At 52.2% G+C, this 20987-nt stretch overlaps 1 protein-coding gene across 3 annotated transcripts in view; it reads left to right on the forward strand.

Moving 5' to 3' along the window:
• Positions 1 to 20526, forward strand: part of ZNRF1 (zinc and ring finger 1, E3 ubiquitin protein ligase) — a 126716-nt gene extending 106190 nt beyond the window's left edge. Inside the window, exons 2-6 of one of the 3 annotated variants that reach the window (XM_011976796.1) lie at positions 2690 to 2785; positions 4739 to 4891; positions 14574 to 14679; positions 16280 to 16369; positions 17544 to 20526. In XM_011976796.1, coding sequence (XP_011832186.1) covers positions 2690 to 2785; positions 4739 to 4891; positions 14574 to 14679; positions 16280 to 16337 — 413 coding nt within the window. In that variant the 3' untranslated portion in view covers positions 16338 to 16369; positions 17544 to 20526. The remainder of the gene's footprint in view (positions 1 to 2689; positions 2786 to 4738; positions 4892 to 14573; positions 14680 to 16279; positions 16370 to 17543) is intronic. The other 2 variants (XM_011976797.1, XM_011976798.1) reach the window with 2 other exon arrangements.
• Positions 20527 to 20987: the final 461 nt, after the last annotated feature.

A 20987-nucleotide genomic window follows, 5' to 3' on the forward strand; every position in this document is an offset into this window, starting at 1 on the left:
TCAAAAAAAGAAAGAAACATTGGATGACTCATGCCTATAATCCTAGCACTTTGGGAAGCTCAGGCAAGTAGATCACCTGAGGTCAGGCGTTTGAGACCAGTCTAGCCAATGCGGCAAAACCCCGTCTCTACTAAAAATACAAAAATTAGCCGGGCATGGTGGCACTCACCTGTAATCCCAGCTACTCGGGAGGCTGAGGTGAGAGAATCTCTTGAACCCTGCAGGCAGAGGTTGCAGTGAGCAGAGATCGTGCCACTGCACTTCAACCTGGGCTGCAGAGTGAGACTCCATCTCAAAAAAAAAGAAAAGAAAAGAAGAGAAATGTTGTAGATGGTTATCACTAGTGTGAATTAAAACTGCATATGGAAAATTTGACTAAAAATGAACACACGAGTCCAGTCTTTACAACAGTACAGTGAACTCTTGAACTACGTGGGGGGCTCTGACTCCTACACAGTCAAAAATCTGCATATAACTTTTTCTTTTCTTTTCTTTTCTTTTTTTTTTTTGAGGCAGGGTCTTGCTCTGTCCCCTAGGCTGGAGTGCAGTGGCACGAACATGGCTCACTGCAGCTTTGACCTCCTGGGCTCAAGCAATTCTCCCACCTCAGCCTCCCAAGTACCTAGGATTACAGGTATACACCACCAGTCCCAGCTAATTTTTTTTTTTTTTTTTTTTTTTGTAATTTTTGTAGAGACAGGCTTTTGCCATGTTGCCTAGGCTAGTCTCAAACTCCTAAGCTCAAGCAGTCTGCCCGCCTCAGCCCCCCAGAGTACTGGAATTACAGGCGTGCACCACCACACCCAGCCCTGTGTATAACTTTGGACTCCCCCACAACTTAACTACTAATAGCCTGCTGTTGACCAGAAGCCTTACCAATAACATAAACAGTCGATGAAGATGGATTTTGTATGTTATAAATGTATTATATACTGTATTACAATAAAGAGAGTGAAAATAAAATGTTATTAAGGAAATGATAAGGAAGTGGCCGGGCACGGTGGCTAACACCTGTAATCCTAGCACTTTGGGAGGCTGAGGCCGGGAGACTGTTTGAGCCCAGGGGTTCAAGACCAGCCTAGGCAACATAGCGAGACCCCATCTCTAATATTAAAAAAATTTTAATAACATTTAAAAATATATATAAGGAAGAGAAAATATATTTACTGTTCGTTAACTGGAAGTGGATCATCATAAAGGTCTTCATCGTCTTCACATTGAGTAGGCTGAGGAAGAGGAGGAGGAGGAGGAGGGGTTGGTCTTGTGTCTCATGGTGGCAGAGGCGATAGAGAATCCACATGGAAGTGGAGCCCCGCCGTTCTAGCCCATGTTGTTCAAGGGTCAGCTATTGTTAGATGTGCCACATAAGGAAGTCCAGGCTGGGCGGTCAGGAATCACAGTCACAAAAGGGAGAAGCTGTGATGTGCACAATTTAATGCAGACAAATAATATTTCAGTGGCAACAGATCTTTTTGATAGAATTTATATGGAAAAGAATTGATCCATTTGAAAATCATTTCAATGAAAGTAGAATGGAAAATATTAGAAATAATTCATCTGTGTTGTATGGAAAAATGGATCAAGGGATTAGGTTGGCTTAACAGAGTTCAACTCGGAAGATTCTCAACCAAAATTCTCCAGTATGGGTACAATTCTGTATCAGTTGAAACTCTTTGGATGTGTAAGCAGTTCATACTGCCTTGGGAATGAAACGGCAGGATCACAATACCCGATACTGGCCTGGTACCATGAAACAGCTGTTACTCTTGGTGGCATTTGGCTAAGGCTCGTGTGGCATCTGGGAGCACTTTGGAGGGCCACCCCTCAGCTCACACACATCTCAAAGGACAGTGGCCTTAAGCCACAAGGGAGGTAGAGGGGGCTGTGAGTGAGGGAGAGAGGTGCTACCTGGCATGGGCGGCCGAGGCTGGGAGCTGGGTGAGGGATGAGATTCCTCCCAGGGTGATCCAACCAAGTGGCTGAAAGGCTGTGAGGCAGAAGGATGTTAAACTGTTATGCAAAGGCTGAGTTTCCAGGTGCCTTAGTTTGATGCCTCCCTACCCCATTGTCCACCAGACCCCTCTGAGAAAGGGTCTAAAGCAAATAAAATTCAAGTCAGGTGTCAGTGACCTTGGTTAAACCTTAACGAGGGACATAAGGCAGGGAGAGCCCTAGTGAAAGCTGGTAGTCAGTCAAAGGCTGCAATCAAAACGGCAAATGCCACAGGGCACGGTGGTTCACGCCTGTAATCTCAGCATTTTGGGAGGCTGAGGCAGGCGAATCACCTGATGTCAGGAGTTCAAGACTAGCCTGGCCGACATAGCGAAACCCCATCTCTACTAAAAATATAAAAATTAGCCAGGCATCGTGGCGGACACCTGTAATCCCAGCTATTTGGGAGGCTGAGGCAGGAGAATCACTTGAACCCGGGAGGCGGAGGTTGCAGTGAACTGAGATTGTGCCACTGCACTCCAGCCTGGGCGACAGAGTGAGACTTCGTCTCAAAAAAAAACAAAAAAAGGCAAATGCTCAAATGAGTCCTTGAAGGAGGACAGATCTAGGGTCTGTTCCAATGGTCATCCTCTACATTGACCCTGAGCCCACACAGCTGTCATTCGAGAGTGTCCACATGTACTGTGGATGTACTGGATCTGGAGAAAACATTTCATCCCGTTCTTCTCTCTTGCAGGTTTCAAGTGCCCCATTTGCTCCAAGTCTGTGGCTTCTGACGAGATGGAAATGCACTTTATAATGTGTTTGAGCAAACCTCGCCTCTCCTACAACGGTAAGGGCTTGGCTTGCCTCACCAGCCTCCAGAGCATCCGTCAGGGGAGCCGGCCAGTTCTGGGGGGAGCCTCCAGTCGAGGGTGGCTCTGGGCCGTATTTTCACCCTGCCCTCTGGCAGGTGTCCTGAGTGGTGGTGAGGAAGTGGACTGTTCAGGGAGCCTTGCTGCTCAAGTCAGAGAGGAAGAGGAGCAGGACAAGGAAGGAAGGCCCAGGGGTCAGGTCCGAGGCCTGGGAAGGCTCTCAGGTTGCTCAGTTAGTCCCCTGCCTCTCTGCAACTCAGTTCTGAGGACTTTGGCTGGGAGATGTAGCCATTCCTTCACCCGTCACACACTTGACCGTGGAAGGCCCCAAGACAGCCAGATGTCCTCCACGGCTCAGAGGAGGGGCCCAGAGCAAGCACCCACCCTCCTTGGGGAGGTGGGTGCTGTGTGCTGGTGGCATGTACAGAGTGCCGAGAGGCTGGTCATCTCATTGTCATGTTCGAACTCGGACGAACACCTGATTTAGTCCTATGACTCCACACCAGAGAGCTTGACGGGGAGTATGTGTGACGTAGAGATGTTCTGGGGATTGAAAATGCAGATGGGCCACCTTGCTGCTCCACCCCGGCCATGTTGCCTCCTACCTTGGAGGCTGCCTCAGAGCTGAACAGCGAATACCGCAGTGGGTAGGATCCTGAGGGCAGGGGATTTCAAAACACCCAAGTTAACCTAACAGGACGCCTCTAGGGAACAAAATGACTGTCAACATCTGCCTAGCATGCTGTGCATAAGACTTTGGAGTTCAGCTGATGTGAGTTCGAATCTCCCTCTACCACTCACTGTCTACAGTCTTGCAGTGTACACTCACTGTCTACAATCTCAGCTTAGCGGAGCCTCAGTTTTCTGGTCTGTAAAATGTGGATAGCAATACTTGGTTCATAGGATTGTCAGAACTGGGTAAGAGATGGCACAGGAAGCTCTTTGGTACAGAGCCTGGCACATGGTCAGTGCTTGGGAAGTTATAGCTGCCATGAAAGATGTGAGACCTTCTATAGGTTTCTTTTTGCAGTTCTCCAGAGCCCACAGACTTCTGCTCAGTGCTGCTCAGCCCATGCCACGGCTGGCCCTTGGTTTTCCATGCTTAGTGTTTAGTCTGGTCTCCAAACCATGTTCATCAGAAAACGGCGTCTTCCACTAGAACAGGCAGTGGACCTGAGTGCGCTCCAACCCCGGTCCTGGCCCACCTTCCCAGATTCAAGTCATAGTAGTGGTTGGAAAAAGAGTTCTGGGATTTCTGAGAGCATCTGAGGACTGGATGACTTGCAACCAGCCCGGCAAGAATGTTTCCTGGGGAGACTCTTTTCTGCCCTGCAGCCTCCTCACTCCCAGAAGGCTCTTTCCCCTACAAAGCATGAGCCTAGGAGGGATCATGGTCTCAGAGCATCTCCTGGGAGGTAACTGACTGATGGCATCCACTCGGGTCTCCTGAAAACTTCTTTTAATTACTTGTCCAGCCAAAAGACTCTGGATGCAGGTGGGCATATTACCCACGTGGCTCAGCTCTATGCGTCTGTTAGCCCATGCTCAGGTGGGAGGACCAGCACGGCCCTCCCCTGGGCATCATAGCTGTGGTCTGGGAAGCCCCTTTCCTCCCCAGGGGACAGCCCCTCCTTTCTCCGGGGCTGACTGCTGCTGAGCCTCTAAGTCTGTTGTCACATGTGCTTCAGGCTTCGCGTCAGTCCTGTCGCGTGCATGCTGTCAGGACGCTCAGGCTCGGCTTTGTCCCTGTTTGCCGTCTCCGCCTGGGACCAGGGAGGGAGAGGAGCCTTCCCTGCGTCTCACAGCCCTCCCCAGCCATGGCCTCAAAAACCCTATTCACTTCTTTCCCACATGTGTGGAGACCTCATGAAGTCCTCCGTTTGTCCTGTGGGTTGCTAGGGCGTTCTCTGTAGACACTGCGTTTGTTGTAGGAAGAATACAAAGAAGCCTCAGAGGGGCTCAGCCTGAGAAAACCTGGTTCTCAGCAAGAACTTTGCAAGAGCAGCCGTGGAGGACAGAGTGCTCTTGGGCCCCCATGCCCCAAATGCAGAGTTACCCCCACTGCCCTGTAGAGAACAGGGAAGGTGAGCCTCTCCAGCTCCTCTGCCAGAGAACTGCCTGGGACGCCACTATGTGTCCCCATGTCCCCCTCTGTATCAGCACTTGAGTGCCTGGTGCTGTTGGTTCACCCCCCTATACCCCACCACTGGCAGCCTCACCCAAGGCTACAGAAACCACACTGGGAGCCAGGGCCCCCTTAGAGGAAGGGGAGGTTGGCCAGCCGGCCTGAGGCATGACCACTGCTCCTCTGGTTCTGGTTCTAGTTTTTCCTTTGTCCTGGAATTGAGAAGCAGGCCACCTCCTCAAGGGTGTGTGTGTCTCTGTATGTGTACGTGTGTGTGTGTGTGTGCTTGTAAACTAGAGGCTTTAAACCTAAGGATCTTTTTTGCAAAAGCCAGTCCTTTACCACTGGAGGCAAAGAGAGGCCGGTTGTCTCCAGTCCTTCCAGTGGACTTTGTCTCAAGGTGGTGAAGTGCTTTGTTCAGAAACAATGGTCTGGCCCTCTGTGGACACTGTTCATGTGGTATGGACTCCTCATGTTCAGTCTTTGTCTTCTCTGAAGACCCTAAACCTTCCAGGTAAGAAGAGAGCATTTGCTTCCAGAGGTGTATGTGGAGTGGGCATCCCCAGGCACGCCCAGGGCCTGCTCCAGCTCAGAGGGAGCACAGACCGTGGGCCAAGGTTCGGGAGCTCCGATGTTTTCTCCGTGATTTGTCATCATCCCACCCTCACCTGCTGCATGTTACCTTTTCTAATTTAAAAAAAGACTTCAGAGTCAGAGGTGTGAGTTCTTGGAATCTTTCTGGAAAGGGGGTCAGGTGGGGCTTTCTTAGAGAGTGAAGAGATTTCTTATGAAGATTCACTAGAACTCCTGGTCACTCCCCTGAAGACTTCCCATTTACACACACACTTTCTGTGGTTGTTGGCACCAATTGCGGAAATTTTTAGAAAATTTATGATGGTTATATAAGATGAAATTTAGTTAACCACCAAAGGAAAAAAGTAGAAACCTCCTAAATGAGGCAGATAGAAAGTAGTATTTTTCTTATTATGAGGGTTGGCCTGAGTGGTGGGTTGGAAGGCCTCCAGTAGCTGCCTGCCAGCTTAGAAAAAACACAACTTACGAAAGGCAAGACTAGTTTAACTGGTTTAGCCAGTGCATGATGCTCTGAGGACAGGCACCTGGCTGGGGAGGTTTGGGAATGTGCTGAGCCCCTGCTGGAGGGGCAGGGAAGGGCGGTCGGTCGACCCCAGAGCACCGAACGTTAAACCCCCTGTCCTCCTAAGTGCCTTCCTGGAAGGTGAGGATAATGTATAGAAGGGAGGGGGTTTGTTGCTTCTTTTTTGTGGGTAAGATGGATCAACCTGAATGGGTGTTTTAATTTCTCTCCCTTTCTAACATCTCTGTTTGTGACTCTGAGAGTGAGGGACCGTGCCCTAAAGAATACGCACTCACATTTTTACCCTGAGTCTCTGGGCTAGCAGAACAAGCGTGGAGATGGGGGTCTGACTGACGATGCTCTGAATGGAAGAGCATCATAATCCTGTGGAGTCATGCAGGTGACCTGCTGTTAACTGAAAGCTTAGGGGTCCTCGGCCTAGGGAGAATCTGGGGGGCAGCAGGTTCATTTGCCAGCAGCACCAAGGAGAGCTCCCTTCAGCTGTGTTCTAGGGGGCGGAAGCCCATGCCCAGCTTCTTACGTCATGATGCCCTCTTCCTCCCCTCTGCCAAAGGCCATTGCCCCCATCTTCAAGGCTCTTGAGATGCTAAATGTCACACAAGCTATCTTTTAAAGTCAAAGGAGGCCGGGTGCAGTGGCTCACGCCTGTCATCCCAACACTTTGGGAAGCCAAGATTGCTTGAGCTCAGGAATTTGAAACCAGCCTGGGCAACATAGTGAGACCCCATTTACTAAAAATAAAAATTTTTTCTGACATGGTGGCAAGCGCCTGTAGTCCCAGCTACTCAGGAGGCCGAGGTGAGAGGACCACTTGAGCCCAGGAGATCGAGGCAGCAGCAGGCTTGATCACGCCACTGCACTCCAGCCTAGGCAACAGAGTTTGACCCTGTCTCAAAAAATAAAATATAAAATAAAAATGTGAGAGGATCTGGCTTCCTGGAAAAGCAGAAATGGCTCTGGCTGTAGCCTGCCCTGTGCCTGCAGGCACCACTTTGTCCCGTGTCGCCTCCTCTCAGAGACCCTGTGGTCAGGATGAAAGCAGCCTACCCTTTCCCTGCCTGGGGAAACTGGGTGCTGGCTGAGGAGTTTGCCCAGCCTTGCTTGGGGCACTGCCCAGAGCCATTGTTAGATGCTGTACAGGCTGGAATCAGGCTGGACAGGCTGGAGTCAGACTGTGGAGGTGTCTGTCCTGTTACTACTCCTACAGGAGGGCAGGGAGGGGCAGGTGACCGCTCACCCAAGGTGTCCAGTTGTTGCTGACCAGCTGTACCAACCGCCAGACTGGCCGCTGCTGGGTGCATGAGGAGCGAAAGCGATGAGGGCAGGCCTGCAGGGCCCTGACACAAGTGAGGAAACCAGAAACAGGTGGCTACAGGAAAGGGGACTGTGGGAGGGAGCTGTGGTGGCCTCAGTAGGAAAGTATGGAGCACTCCAGGCCTGAGCTTTAGTTGGCTGTCCCCACTATCCTCATTGCGGGTGACCCAGCTCACCAAAACAATTGTATTGCACTTCAAAGGCCTGGGGAGTTGGATGGGCCACTGCTAGTAGGCCATGCTCTCTGCTCAAGGTCACCCCGTTGCCTGAAGAGCACAGCCCCCAGATTTCCCAAAAGGGGAGCTGACAAGGCCTGGCATGGGTGGCACTGCCCTGTCCTGTCCTTGGCAGATTGGGCCAGCAGCTCTGCATGCTGAAGAGGCGGCAGGACCAGGCACTCCACCGCACCTAGGCTGGAAATGAGGCCAGAGGGCGGAACCTGAGCCTCTGCGTCATTTGCTAGGGGTTTCCCTTCTGACTCCCACCTTCCTTCTCTGTGGGCCCGTAATGTCCACCAGGCCCAAGTGGAGATGGAGAGGTATGTTCCTGCATTCAGCTGCTGCCTCGGAGCTGCACGAGCTTTCCCTCCCAGCCAGGTGCAGACCTGTGTCTGCAGCTGTGTGAGCCTCATCCCTCCATACTTCTAGCAGCTCCAGGGTCTCTTGAGGATGTGTTGCCAGAGCTCTCCGCAGGACACTCAAGCCTGGCGTGGTGGAGGGCAGGTGTGTGTCTGTCCTGTCTGGTCTGTTCACTCAGTGACCAAGTTCCTGCATCCACCTCAGGCCCCCTGCACACACTTCACAGAAAGGGGGAGATGTGAGTGAAGTGCCTGTGAGATGGGTGGTGTTTTCCAGCCCCGAGGGAAGACACCTTATGGACTGGTCTTTTAAGGAAAAGGGGCCGGTCGCTGGGTGGCAGAAACTTGGGCTTGGGAGTCATCACCACTTAGCAGCTGCATGAGCTTATCCGGAGATCCCCACAGGGGCTTTAGGAGTCATGATCTGTGTGTCTGGGGAGTTACCTGCATATAGCTGGCTCAGAGAAGTAAGGCTGTTTTTCTCCTCCTCCTGGATATCTTTGCTTTGACAAATAGCAGCTGTCAGAAGCACCGTGCCTGGATCCCAAGGAGGGAGCAGAAGATGCCACCGCCTCCCACCCCTGGCCCATCACAGGCATCATCCCTCCCTCCTGTTTTGGCTTTAGGGCTGTGCCTGCCATTCTGGTTTGGTTCCCTGGTCTGGTTAGAGGGACAGGCACTGGCACCATCCCCGGCCAGGCCAAACACACTTCCAAGCTCCCCCTTGGGCAGTGACATTGGCTGGTGTTGTACAATAGTGTCAGGAAACTTGGGAGGTGCTTGAGAGCTAGTAAGAAAAGGGCAGAACCCAAATGGTAGAACGTTTGGCTTTGTTCCTGTGTTCTTATCCGGCAGCATTTGGTTTTTTGTTTGTTTGTTTAATTTTTTTTTTTAATTTTTTATTTTTTTGAGACAGAGTCTCACTCAGTCACCCAGGCTGGAGTGCAGTGGTGCAATCTCAGCTCACTGCAAGCTCTGCCTCCCGGGTTCACACCATTCTCCTACCTCAGCCTCCCGAGTAGCTGGGACTACAGGTACCCGCCACCACGCCCGACTAATTTTTTTTTGTATTTTTTAGTAGCAACAGGGTTTCACCGTATTAGCCAGGATGATCTCGATCTCCTAACCTTGTGATCCACCCGCCTCAGCCTCCCAAAGTGCTGGGATTTCAGGTGTGAGCCACTGCGCATGACCATCCGGCAGCATTTGTTGAACTCCTTCTCTGGGGGCCTGGAGATACGAGGGGACATTTGACTCCATCTGCCACAGAGTGTCAGTTTGTGTGGGCCAGGAGCCTGGGTTTTGTGCTGCAAGGCCGCCGCCATGGCTTTTCTCTGACTGCAGGCAGCAGGTTCGCGTCAGATGCTTCTGGAAGTCTTGTAGGAACCAGTTGATAGTCAAGCATCAGCTTCAGCCATTTCCACTTCCCTGCTAGGATCCCAGGGACATCCGGAGGCCACTAACTCCCACAGCCCCAGGGGTGGGGACAGGAAGTTGTACTCGGCCCACTCCAACCTCTTGCTGGGTTTGTGTGCCTCCTGCCTTCTGCCGTGGAAGAATGCTGCTCCCTGGGCACTGGGCTCTGTGTGGGCACTGCTGGCTTCCCCATGCAGTCTGAGTGGAAGCCCACGACTCCTCCCTATTGCCAGGAACCTCCAGGTGGCCTTTTGCAGCCAGTGGCTCTTGGTCCCAGTGAAATGTGCTCCCTGCCATGTGCCAGCCTGCATGGGGTGCCTGCACATTTTAGTTCTTCCCACCAGTGCCGCAGACTCAGGCCAGCTGGTAAGGCACAACACTGCACTGCATAAAACCTCCTTGTGGAGTGGTGAGGAAAAGCTGCCTCTAAGCTTCCTGTGCTCAAGTCCGAGTCCTTTAGTGCACAGGCCTTCTGTCCCAGGACAAGAAGAATCGCCCTCGTGCCCCCTGCCTTTCCCCTTCCCCTTCCCCTTCCCTTTCCACCAGTGAGGTTCAGTGCAAAAAGAAGGAGAGTGAAGTACAGTCTTGTTATACAGCGCCTAAGCCTTATCCTCATACCTGCCTGTCCCTTCCCTGAATCCATCACCTCCTGCGGGGCCATGAGGGAGACCACATGTGCCCTCCTGGAGCTGACACAGATGGGGAGAGAATACACCTGGTGTGGGAAGCTGTATGGGACCCAGATAATTCTAGCTAGTCCCTTCGGCTCACAGTGGAGTATACTAATCAGTAGGAGAAAATGCAAAGGGAAACTACTTCGGAATCAGTAATTGCTGTGTTCCCAGGAAATCCTCCTTAAGTATGGAGGGGAAGGAATGCTTTAGAGGAAACTAAGGGCTGTAGCCCATACACTCATGTCATAGATGAGGTGCCCAAGACAAAGAGAGTAGGGAATACAGGTCCAAGAATGTCTGCAGGATGACTCTGCCCTCACTAAGCTATGCCGTTTTTCCTTCCATCTATGTTGAGGTTTTTCCCTCTGTTTTATTATGAAGAATGTCAAACACACAGCAAAGTTTTTATGTTTTTTGAGACAGTCTCATTCTGTCACCCAGGCTGGAGTGCAGTGGCACAATCTTGGCTCACTGCAACCTCTGCCTCCCATGTTCAAATGATTCTCCTGCCTCAGCCTCCCAAGTAGCTGGGACTACAGGTGTGCGCCACCATGCCTGCCTAATTTTTGTTTTTTTGGTAGAGACAGGCTTTCACCATGTTTGCCGCACTGGTCTCAAACTCCTGACTTCAGGTGATCCATCTGCCTCAGCGTCCCAGAATGCTGTGATTACAGGCGTGAACCACTGCACCCGGTGTACAGCAAAGTTGAAAGTGTGTAAAGAACACCCCTATTGCTGGGGCACGATGGCTCACACCTGTAATCCCAGCACTTTGGGAGGCCAAGGTAGGTGGGTCATGAGGTCAAGAGATCAAGACCATCCTGGCCAACATGGTGAATCCCCGTCTGTACTAAAAATACAAAAATTACCCGGGCATGGTGGCGCACACCTGTAGTCCCAGCTACTCAGGTGGTTGAGGCAGGAGAAATGCTTGAACCCGGGAGGCAGAGCTTGCAGTGAGCTGAGATCCGGCCACTGCACTCCAGCCTGGGCGACAGAGGAAGACTCCGTCTCAAAAAAAACGAGAAAACCCCTGTTACACAACACAGGCACCACCTGGAGTCTGCAGTGTACTAGACCCGTTTATCCATCCACCAACCCATCTTATCCTTCTGATGCATTTCATAGTAAAATGCAAACACCAGTATGCTTCCCTGTCGGGGTTTTTAACTAAAGTAGTGCACATTCGAGGCTGGGCGCGGTGGCTCACACCTGTAATCCCAGCACTTTGGGAGGCCGAGGCGGGTGGATCACGAGGGCAGGAGATTGAGACCATCCTGGCTAACACGGTGAAACCCCGTCTCTACCAAAAATACAAATAATTAGCCGGGCGTGGTGGCGGGCGCCTGTAATACCAGCTACTTGGGAGGCTGAGGCAGGAGAATGGCGTGAACCCGGGAGGCAGAGCTTGCAGTGAGCCGAGATCGCACCACTGCATTCCAGCCTGGGTGACAGAGCAAGACTCCGTCTCAGGAAAAAAAAAAAGAAAAAAGAAAAAAATAAAGTAGTGCACATTCGAATACTACAGAAGTACATGAAAGGATTTTTCTCCAGGTCCTCCTTTCCTCTACCACTATGAAAGTGTGTGCATCCTTCCAGACTTTGATCTGTGCCTACACACGCATTTGAATATGTATGGTAGCTAGTGCTTTCAAGCAGGGGGATCACGCCCATGTGTTCATCCACTACTTGCCGTGTTTGGAGTCTGAGGGGACAGACACTCCAGCAGCAGACTCTGTGCCATCTCCCTTCTCAGTTTGTGTCGCCCTTTCAGGCGGGCCCTCAGGCTAGCCAGATGTTCCAGACAGAAAATGACCATAAGTTGTCCTGGTGGCCAGGAAGCGAGTGACTTCTCTCGCAGCTCATGTGCCTGGGGACTTAAAGATCGAATCGGTTCCATTTTATGCTTTTTCCTTGGGGTTCCTGGTAGGGGGCTTTGAGGAGTGGAAGCCATAGCCTTCTGGGCCTTGAAGAATCTTCATTTTATGGGCCCCAGGTGTTTGCCTTTCCACCGAAATAATAAGAGAACACAAAGAAACAGCAATGAGAAGGCCTCTCAAGCAGAGGGTCCCAGTCCCAGCCCCACCATCCGCGAACCCTCTCATGAGGTGTGTGACTTCCTTGGGCTTCCGGATCCTCATTCGCAAAATGAGAATAACACCGGGTGACCTGCCCAGCTTGGAATATGGTGAGGCTCAAAGGAAAACACGCACACGTGTTTGTCACTGGCAGTGTTCGGGACAGTTAAGCTCCTTTAGTGATGGAGAAGGGATCCTGCCACAAGCTCTGCCTTCTTCACAGCCGAGACACTGCTCTCCTGATATTTCCCCTGTGGCGTGGAGAGCTTCTGGGTCGCCTTTTGTTCACGCCGCCTCTTGCACCTGCCCTTCAAATTCTCATGTCAGCCTGGGTTTGTCTTCTGCCTTCTTTGGATTTTGGTCTGAACTTTCTCCCCGGACTGCCTCTTTATCCCACATCCATGCCTGGCACCCATGTCTCTGTTCCAAACCTCAGCTCTAGGCTTCAGCAGCCTCCTGGAGGTCTCCATCAGCTGGCCAGGCCTCCTCCCACCCAACTCAGAATCCGTCCCTTCCTTCTCATGCTTTCCTTCTGGACACCCTCCCTTAGTGCAGGCACCTGCTGTTTGCCCCGCTGCCCCCATCGGCACACGCAGGGCTGCTGCGCACTCCTTGTTGTCAGCCCCAGTCACCACAACAGAACACAAGGCTGTTCCCTGTGCCCAGAATCTCCCGTCACCACCCCAGCCTCATCCATCCTCTCCAAAGCCTTCCTGGAACAGCCTGATGAGGTCTCTTTCTCCATACCCTCGCCCCTGGGCCTGCGCGTCAGAAGATGTCCTGGAAGTCCTCATGCTGTGCCTTTTGGTCTCCTTGTTCGGCATCCCTACTAGTCTGTGAGCTGCTTGAATCCCAAGATCACGACTATTCACTGTCGCCAGCACGCAGAATGTCATAGGACTTAATAAAAACCACTGGGTTCCCACAGGTGCAAGTAGCTTCCTTCCATTTCTTCTTTTTGGGATGGTGAGCAGGGTCATTTTTTGTTTCTTTCTTTTTAAACATTGAGATGAAATTCACCATAAAATTAACCATTTTTATATGTGCAATTTAATAGCATTTAGGACATTCACAACCCCCGTCTTTATCTGGTTCCAAACACTTCATTGCCCCACAAGAAAACCTCTGATGTGATTCCACTTATATGAGGTAGCTAAAATAGTCAAACTCACAGAAGCAGAGAGGAGAAAACTAGTGGAGGCCAGGGGCTGGGCGGGGGGGAGGGGAGTGGTGGATTAATGGGTGTAACATTTTAGTTATGCAAGATGAGTAAGTTCTAGACATCTCCCGTACAACATAGTGCCTACAGTTGACAATACTGTATTGTATACTTGAAGATTCATTAAGAGGATACAGCATATGTTAGTCTTACCACAAAAAAGTTTTTAAAAGGGGAAAAACGGGTCGGGTGTGGTGGCTCATGCCTTAATCCCAGCACTTTGAGAGGCCAAGGTGGGCAGATCACAAGGTCAGAAGTTCAAGACCAGCCCGGCCAACATGGTGAAAGCCATCTCTACTAAAAATACAAAAATGAGCCAGACGTAGTGGTGGGCGCCTGTAATCCCAGCTACTTGGGAGACTGAGACGGGAGAATAACTTGAACCCAGGAGGCGGGGGTTGCAGTGAGCCGAGATAGTGCCACTACACTGCAGCCTGGGCGACAAAGTGAGACTCCACCTCAAATAAAAGGGTGGGGGAAAGAAAACCCCTTTCCCATTAAGTAGTCACTCCCCGTTTCCCCCGTCCCCAATCCCAATCTCCTTTCTGTCTATGAATGTATCTATTCTGGACATTTCATATGAGTGGGTTCATACAATAGGTGGTTTCTTTTACTTTATGTAATATTTTTGACGTTTATCCATGTTGTAGCATGTGGCAGTTCTTCCTTTTCCTGACTGAGTAGTATTCCATCGTCTGGATACGTCATCTCTGTGTATCCGTTGCACAGCTGGTAGACACTGGGTTGTTTCCACCTTTGGGCTGTTGTGAACAACGCTGCTGTGAACCTCCATGCACAAGGATTTTCTTGGGGACCAGTTTCTTCCTCTCATTCTTGCCTCCTACCACTCTCCCCATTACCATATTTTTCCAAACCAGACATCAGCGCACCAGCTGCGTGTGTGTTTAGGGAAAGCATCTGCGGAGGGAAACAGCTTGCCTCATGTTGCCCCTGCTTCGTGTCTACCCTTCTCCAAGCCTTTTTTGTCCACTGTCACCTAGGCTTTTGGTTAATTGCGTGTTGGGATTAATCCCATTTTGTCTTTGGGTAATTAACATGTAGTGTCCACGCATTATCTATCTCCATGGTGAGAGTCAAGGTCCTTCTTGGGTTTCTGTGTCCCCTGCAGAGCCGAGCACAGCTTGGGGCAGCTTAGCAGTTCCCTAGTTCCTAGGCTCTCGCCTGCCCCGTGCCACCTGTCCACTGGTGACTAACCCTCTTGCACTCTCCCCTGTCCCCCTTGCAGATGATGTGCTGACTAAAGATGCGGGTGAGTGTGTGATCTGCCTGGAGGAGCTGCTGCAGGGGGACACGATAGCCAGGCTGCCCTGCCTGTGCATCTATCACAAAAGGTAGGAGGGGTTGGCAGGGTAGCTCAGTGCACCCCACCTCCCAGAGGGGCAGACCCCCATCTCCAGCCATTCTGTTTCCTTTGGTTATGGGATGATCTCTCCCCTAACCTCTGGCTCCGAGTGGGTAAGGGCAGAGGCTGTCAGACAGGTGTCCATTGTGCCGGCGGGAAGGTGTGAGCATCCCAAGCGCAGGGCAGAGCTGAGTTGCCAGAGGTGTACTCTGGTTTGAGGACTCAGGTGGTGGGAGCTGATGGGGAGGCCTGTAGAGCCTCACAGGTTGGAGGAGCTTAGGATCCCACCGGGAAGGTTGGTTCTCCGTCTGTCTCCCTGCCTCTTCTTCTACGGGCCCTCTGCTCCGCGCGGGGAGAACATCAATCTGTGCGAGGAAGGCCAGGTGGAGGGTGTGCCCACTGCCTTGTACTGGCCTTCTCCCTAGAGGGCCAGGAGGCAGGAAGAGCCATTTCCTGTGGGGCCACAGCACTGGGAGCAGTTGTAAGTAGCAGGCCCAGATTCACCCTCAGGCTCCAGTGTGAGCCTGGTCCTTGTTTCCAGCCGGAAGGAAGGCATCCTCTTGCCCAAGAGAGGAGGACACTGTGCTGCCTGTGGCCAGCACCTGCTGAATCCTTGAGCCCAGAGCTTCTTCCTGACACTCAGGTCTTTCAAAGCCTGACTCTCAGGGCCACTGCTGCACAGGATGACAACCAGGCACGACACGCAGCATGGCTGGTGCAGAGGAGGCTCAAGGCTGGCCTGGGAGAGATTCTTGGTCTAGCTCCCAGCACGGAGCCTTGCTTGTGTCCCAGGGAGGCACTAACCAGAACCGGAAAAGGAAATCTTTGACTCCTAGGGAGAATTATGCAAATTATCTGTCTGGTTCCTGTCTTTGAAAATGCCCAGATGTTGGTTTACAAATCAGGAAGCTGTCTTGGGGCAATCTCTGTTCCCTCTTTGATGCAGAGGGCCTTTCTCTGTCAACACTGGAGACCAGGGCTGACTGTCTCTGGTCTGACTCCCCTCCTGCCTCTTGCAGTAAGGACTAGATGCTGCTATCAGCTGATCACGGCTGAGCAGGGTAGAGCTTGGGGCTCTCCTAAGAGGTCACCCACTGGGAGGGAGCCTCACAGCTGTTCTTTTGACCCAGGAAGGAGCTCTTTCAGGACCCTGGCACCCAGAGCCATGGCCCTTCTGCCGTGCCATTGTTCCCACTTCCCTGCCCTTGGAGTCTTAGAGACAGCTGACTAGCTGTCCTGCGGGGTCCACCGCTCTCACCTCACTGGTGGCTGCTGCCATCCTCCTGGGCCCTGTGCACAGAAAGCTTTGGTCCTTCTCAAGGCCACTCTCCCCCTTCCTACAGCACCAGATCCCCCTGAGCCAGTACCCACCACCGCTGCCTCTGGCTGGGCCAAGACTAATCTTGGTGTTCTCCCTTCTTCCTGCTTCAGAAAGTAGCCATATCTGGGGACATGATTGTGTTTCTCTGGGGTCCTTTCAGAAGAGACTTAGGAAGCTCCTGCTCAGGAATCTGGCCCTTTGAAAGAGCCCCTTCAAAGCAGCCTGAGCAGCAGGTAATGTGGTTTCCCTTGCGGCCCCCTCCCCCCAGCTGCATAGACTCGTGGTTTGAAGTGAACAGATCTTGTCCGGAACACCCTGCGGACTGACCTGCGGGCTTGCTTGCTGACTCCTCTCAAAGGTGAGCCCGCGTTTGGGGGTGCTCCGGGCTCAAGGCTTGGGGTCAGGTCACTTTGGGGGCATGCAGGCTAGGGAGCAGGGCTGCCCTTATGCCACTGAGAAGAAAGCAGGAGCAGAGGGAAGGAGAACCTTATCAATTAGTCATCTGGAAATGATTTTCCCTGGGAAGGACAAGAGATACAAATCAACATGGGCAGTTATGAAGAACAGGCTCAGAAGAGTTAGGATCAGCTGGGGAAGAGACCAGTACATTCTACATTCCTAAAGAAAGTTCAGGAATATCCCCTGGGAATGTGCACGGGCAGGAAAAGGAGCCTGAGCGCTGGGTTTGTGCCTGGCGTGGTCTCTTGCTCGCTGAGCTCTGAGTCTCTGCCTCTTCTCTGGTAACGGGGATAATCTCACTCCCTGTTGCCATAAGGACATTGCACTTACTAAACAGCCAGCCATGAGCAGCGGTGCATTGTTCCCTGCAAAGTGCTCGTCAGCGATCATTTGACCACTGCTTCTTCCCATGCCGCTTCCAGATGAATCTGTGGCCTCCAGGCCAGACTCGATCTCGATCCCTCCATCCCACAGCACTGGGTGCTGACTCCACACATCGCTCTGGCTCACCGCTGGGTCTGGCCTCCCCATTTCTTCCCCAGGGGTACCCCGCTTGCTGCCAGCCATCCACCCCTGACCCCCATCTCACCTGTCCCTTCCAAGTTCTGGGCTGGCATTTTCCTTTTTCTGGCAAACAAGTAGACAAAACCCCCATAAAAACCAAAAGCCGAACTCCATCTCACAGCCAAAGGTTTTGGGGCCTCTCTTCTTCCCCCTCCCTTTCTCTCTCTCTTGTTTTTGTTTTCTTTTGTTAGGTTTATTTTATTTATTCCAAGTAAACTCTCCCAGAACAGCTGATGATGTCAGACAAATCAGGGACATTTGCTTTTTTTTTTTTACCTTCACCTCAAAAACTGATGACAAGGGGAGAAGAAAGAGCCGGGGGGAGAGTGAGGCAGGGGAGTAGAACCTGCCCAGGCGCATGGCTGCAAATTCCCCATGTGCTGTTTGGCTTCTGGGGTCCTGTGTAGATGCCCCAGCCCCGCCTGCCCTCTCGGGATGCAGCTGCCCTGGGATGCAGCAGCCAGCCCTCGGCCCGACGGAGCACGACTTATTTATTACGGTCCACACAGGGACAGAGAGCCCCTGCTCCAGGGAGGAGGCTCACCGGACCCTGGGGCAGAGCTGAGCTTGGGACACCAGCGGGAACAGGGCACCCCTTCTGCACTGACTTCCAGATCATGGTTCTCCCTTCCTCCCTGAGGACACCAAATTGGATGAGAGCAAGTTTGAGAGAAGAATGAATCAACTGCTATCCTTCCCCTCACCCCTCAGCCCAGGAGGGAAAGGGCATTTTCTTTTTCATCTTTGAAAGGCATTGTGGGTCTGTCTTTAAAGTGTTTACAAAAAAAAAAATTATATAAAAAAAAGTCTAGTGTCGACTGGTGTTTTCCCTCGTGATGTTTACAGCTTGCTGTTTGCTGCCCAGCCATAACCCACTCAGTGACAGACGAACACAGCCAAGCCCTCGCCGCCAGCCTTCTGACGGTGGGCGAGCACACAGTCTCTTCCCCTGCCCCAAATGGCCCTCTCCACCACCAACTTGTCTACTTTGGGTTTGGTTTTTTTTCTTCTATTTTTCTGGCTTGGTTTTTTGCTCTTTTCTCCCCTTGAGACCCTAATATCTTGACTTCATTGCCAAAAAACAACCCATCGAGAACTTTCTTCCCACTGATCCCATCTCTTTTTCCCTTCTTTCCTCCTGGTTCCGGTCAGTTCAGAGGATTTAACAATCACAAGTGTCCTGCAAAAATGCCTGAACATTATTCTTAGGCCCTTGTGGATTTTTTTTTCCAGAAAACTTAAACAAAAAAAGACTTACTAAGAAATATGTACAGCTACCCCTGTTTTCAGGCACTATGTTTGAGAACATTTTAGCCATTGATGTTCACACGTGGCATCAGCCCATGCAAGATAGGTTTCTGTATTTATATATTAAAATACAAAAAAAACTTATAAAATGTTTAAAAAAATGTTCAAAGCTTGGGAGAAAAGCTTTCTTCATTAGTCAAGGTGTTTTGATATGGTATTAAAATGTCTAATAAAAGATACACTGTGTGATTTTATTTTAATGAGGTGTTGTTATACAACCAAGAAATGGGGGCAGGGGCCTGCCCCCCAATCCCTCACCTACCTCCTTAGCATTCCTTCAGGCTGCTGCTCGGGGCTCCAGGTGTGTGAATTGGTCCTCAGACAGGCCTGGGTGGAGGGAGAGTGGCAAGTCAGGCGTGCCTCCTACAAGCTTCCTAACCTCTTAAGCATCATGGAACCAGTCAGCCCTCCTCTGTGGAGTCATTGTGCCGGACCTCTGAAAAGATCTGCAGGGGCCAAGATGTTGCAGCTACTGGAGGCTGCAAGGATGTGGGTTCTTCCAGGTGTGGGCCCAGCCCCCCTCCTTCCAGCCTCTGCTCCCCATCCCACGTTCCACTCGCCCTGCCTGTTGTTCAGTTTGCATCTCAGTGCTGACTCACGGGCATGCTTCATTGAGGCCCAGGAAGAGGCCCTGGTTTGGGGCTGTGCCAGTTCAGAGCCCTTGAACCAGAACCAACTGCTCAGGCTCACAAAAGTTGGCAAAATGCAGGCTGGGCGGGCAGCTCGGGGCAGGGAGCAGCAGTGCAGGCCTGGCCTGTGTCCCCATGCCCCGCGGGCTCCCGGAGCAGCGTTCCAGAGCCTCCTGCAGAGCCAGCGAAGGAAAGCTGTGGAGGGAGACGACTCCACCGCCTCTCTGCTCTGACCCTTCTCAGGCCCGCCTGATGTCTGGACCACCCCCCTGCTGCCACAGCCCCTGGCTCCACAGTCACCCTCCATCAGATGCTTCCAGAGGCACCTACTGTGTGCAAGGGCATTCACAACAGGCCAGTGGGCAAACGTGAGCCAGGGCCAGCGGAGAAACACTAAAGACGACTCGGTGGTTCAGAGCCTGGGCCTCAGCGCGGGACCCGTCTGGGGTGAAGACCTTGGGGCTGTTGTGAGTCGACGGCAGGAACGTGGGCTCTAGACTGTGCATTCAGGCTCTCCTACTTGGCAGAATGATCTTGGGGAAACGACTTCATCTGAACTTCAGATTTTTCACATGTGAAGTAGGGACAAAACCATGCAGCTCAGAGGTCCCTGTGGGGGCCGGGGGAGCTGCCCTGCAGGTCCTGGCACATGCACAGCAGGCTCCCCATAGCTTTGTCACCACAAAGGGCACTGTTCTATTCACAGCACCTCCTGCTTCTGCCTGGCAACTGTGTCTCCCTGTGCTATATTTAATTCCACCAGCAAAGCTGGCAAGGCAGGGCCCAGCCCTGAAGGAGATCTCCTTGCCTGAGCCCTGGATCTGGAAACGGAGGCTTCAATGTGCCCACCTTGGCGGCTTAAGCCTGCTGCTTTGGCAGTGCCACGGGTGAGCCGAGCAGCTGTGAGTTGGGTGGGGCAGGGCTGTAGCCCACGCCGGGTGCTATTCCAGGCTCCAGGGGCTGGTGCTCATCCCCACCCCCAGCGACTTCAGTCCTACCTGGCACGCTGCAGCCCTCTGCCGGCTGCGGGGTCCTCTGAATCCAGACCCAGGTTGCCTGCTTTTGGTGTGGGGGTGGGATTGGGGCTGTCTGAGCTTCCCAGGTGGAGCTCATGTTTGTGATCCTCTGTCCGGACAGCTCTCCAGAATCCTGTGTTGCCCCTGCTCTGCCTCTCTGGGATGGGAGAGAACGTAAGGGAGCCGGCGAGCAGGTTCTACCCGCTCTGCTAAGGGCCTAGCACACTTTGATGAGGTTCCTAGATATGAGCCCCTCACAAAGACCAACCATTCCTCTAACAGCCATTTAAAGGTACTGAAGTTCATGGGAAAATGTCCTCATTCTTAGGAGATAGATGCTGAATTATATAGGTGAATGTCTTCAAGAAATGTGTAGTTTAATTCCAAATGGTTCCCCCCAAAATACACAAAGCAAATAAGGCCAAAATGTTCATTGTTGAATCTGCAGTGGCTGGTATTTCAGTGAACAGTGTACTTGTTCTTTCAACTTTTCTGTATGTTTGGAATTTTTCTTAATAAAAGATTGTGGGAAATGGTCATTTGCTGAGCGCCTCCTAGTTTCCAGGCGCTGGAGGGCGCATCAAAGAAGAGTCCTATCCAGCTGCTGCAGGATTCCCACCTGGAGGAGTGGGTGGGTGGCTGGCTGGCTGGAAGGGGAGGGGCGAGAGGGCTGTCTGGGTGATGAGCACACGTGTGCTGGGGTGGTTTGGGGAGAGGGTTGAGATTTGTCACCAATCAGCCCTTGGCACGGTCTCTGCTCCCCACCAGGGCAGCACGGGACAGAAACGTCACAGAGTGGCCTCCAGGCTCAGGTCGGTGTCACGGCTGTCGGCAGGAGCCCAGTGTTAGCCTGGAGCGGGGGGGTTCCGAGCACTGAGGTTGGACTGAGGCGTCTCACTGCAGCTGCCTCTGCCTTAGGCCTAGCAGCCTGCCTGAGCACTGAACAGCTGATGGGAGGAGGAGAGGGGCGGAGGCCAGGGAGGGCATGGGGTGTGGCATG

This window comes from Mandrillus leucophaeus, unplaced genomic scaffold, assembly GCF_000951045.1.
Source record: "Mandrillus leucophaeus isolate KB7577 unplaced genomic scaffold, Mleu.le_1.0 Scaffold17, whole genome shotgun sequence".
Classification (NCBI taxonomy): Eukaryota; Metazoa; Chordata; class Mammalia; order Primates; family Cercopithecidae; genus Mandrillus; species Mandrillus leucophaeus.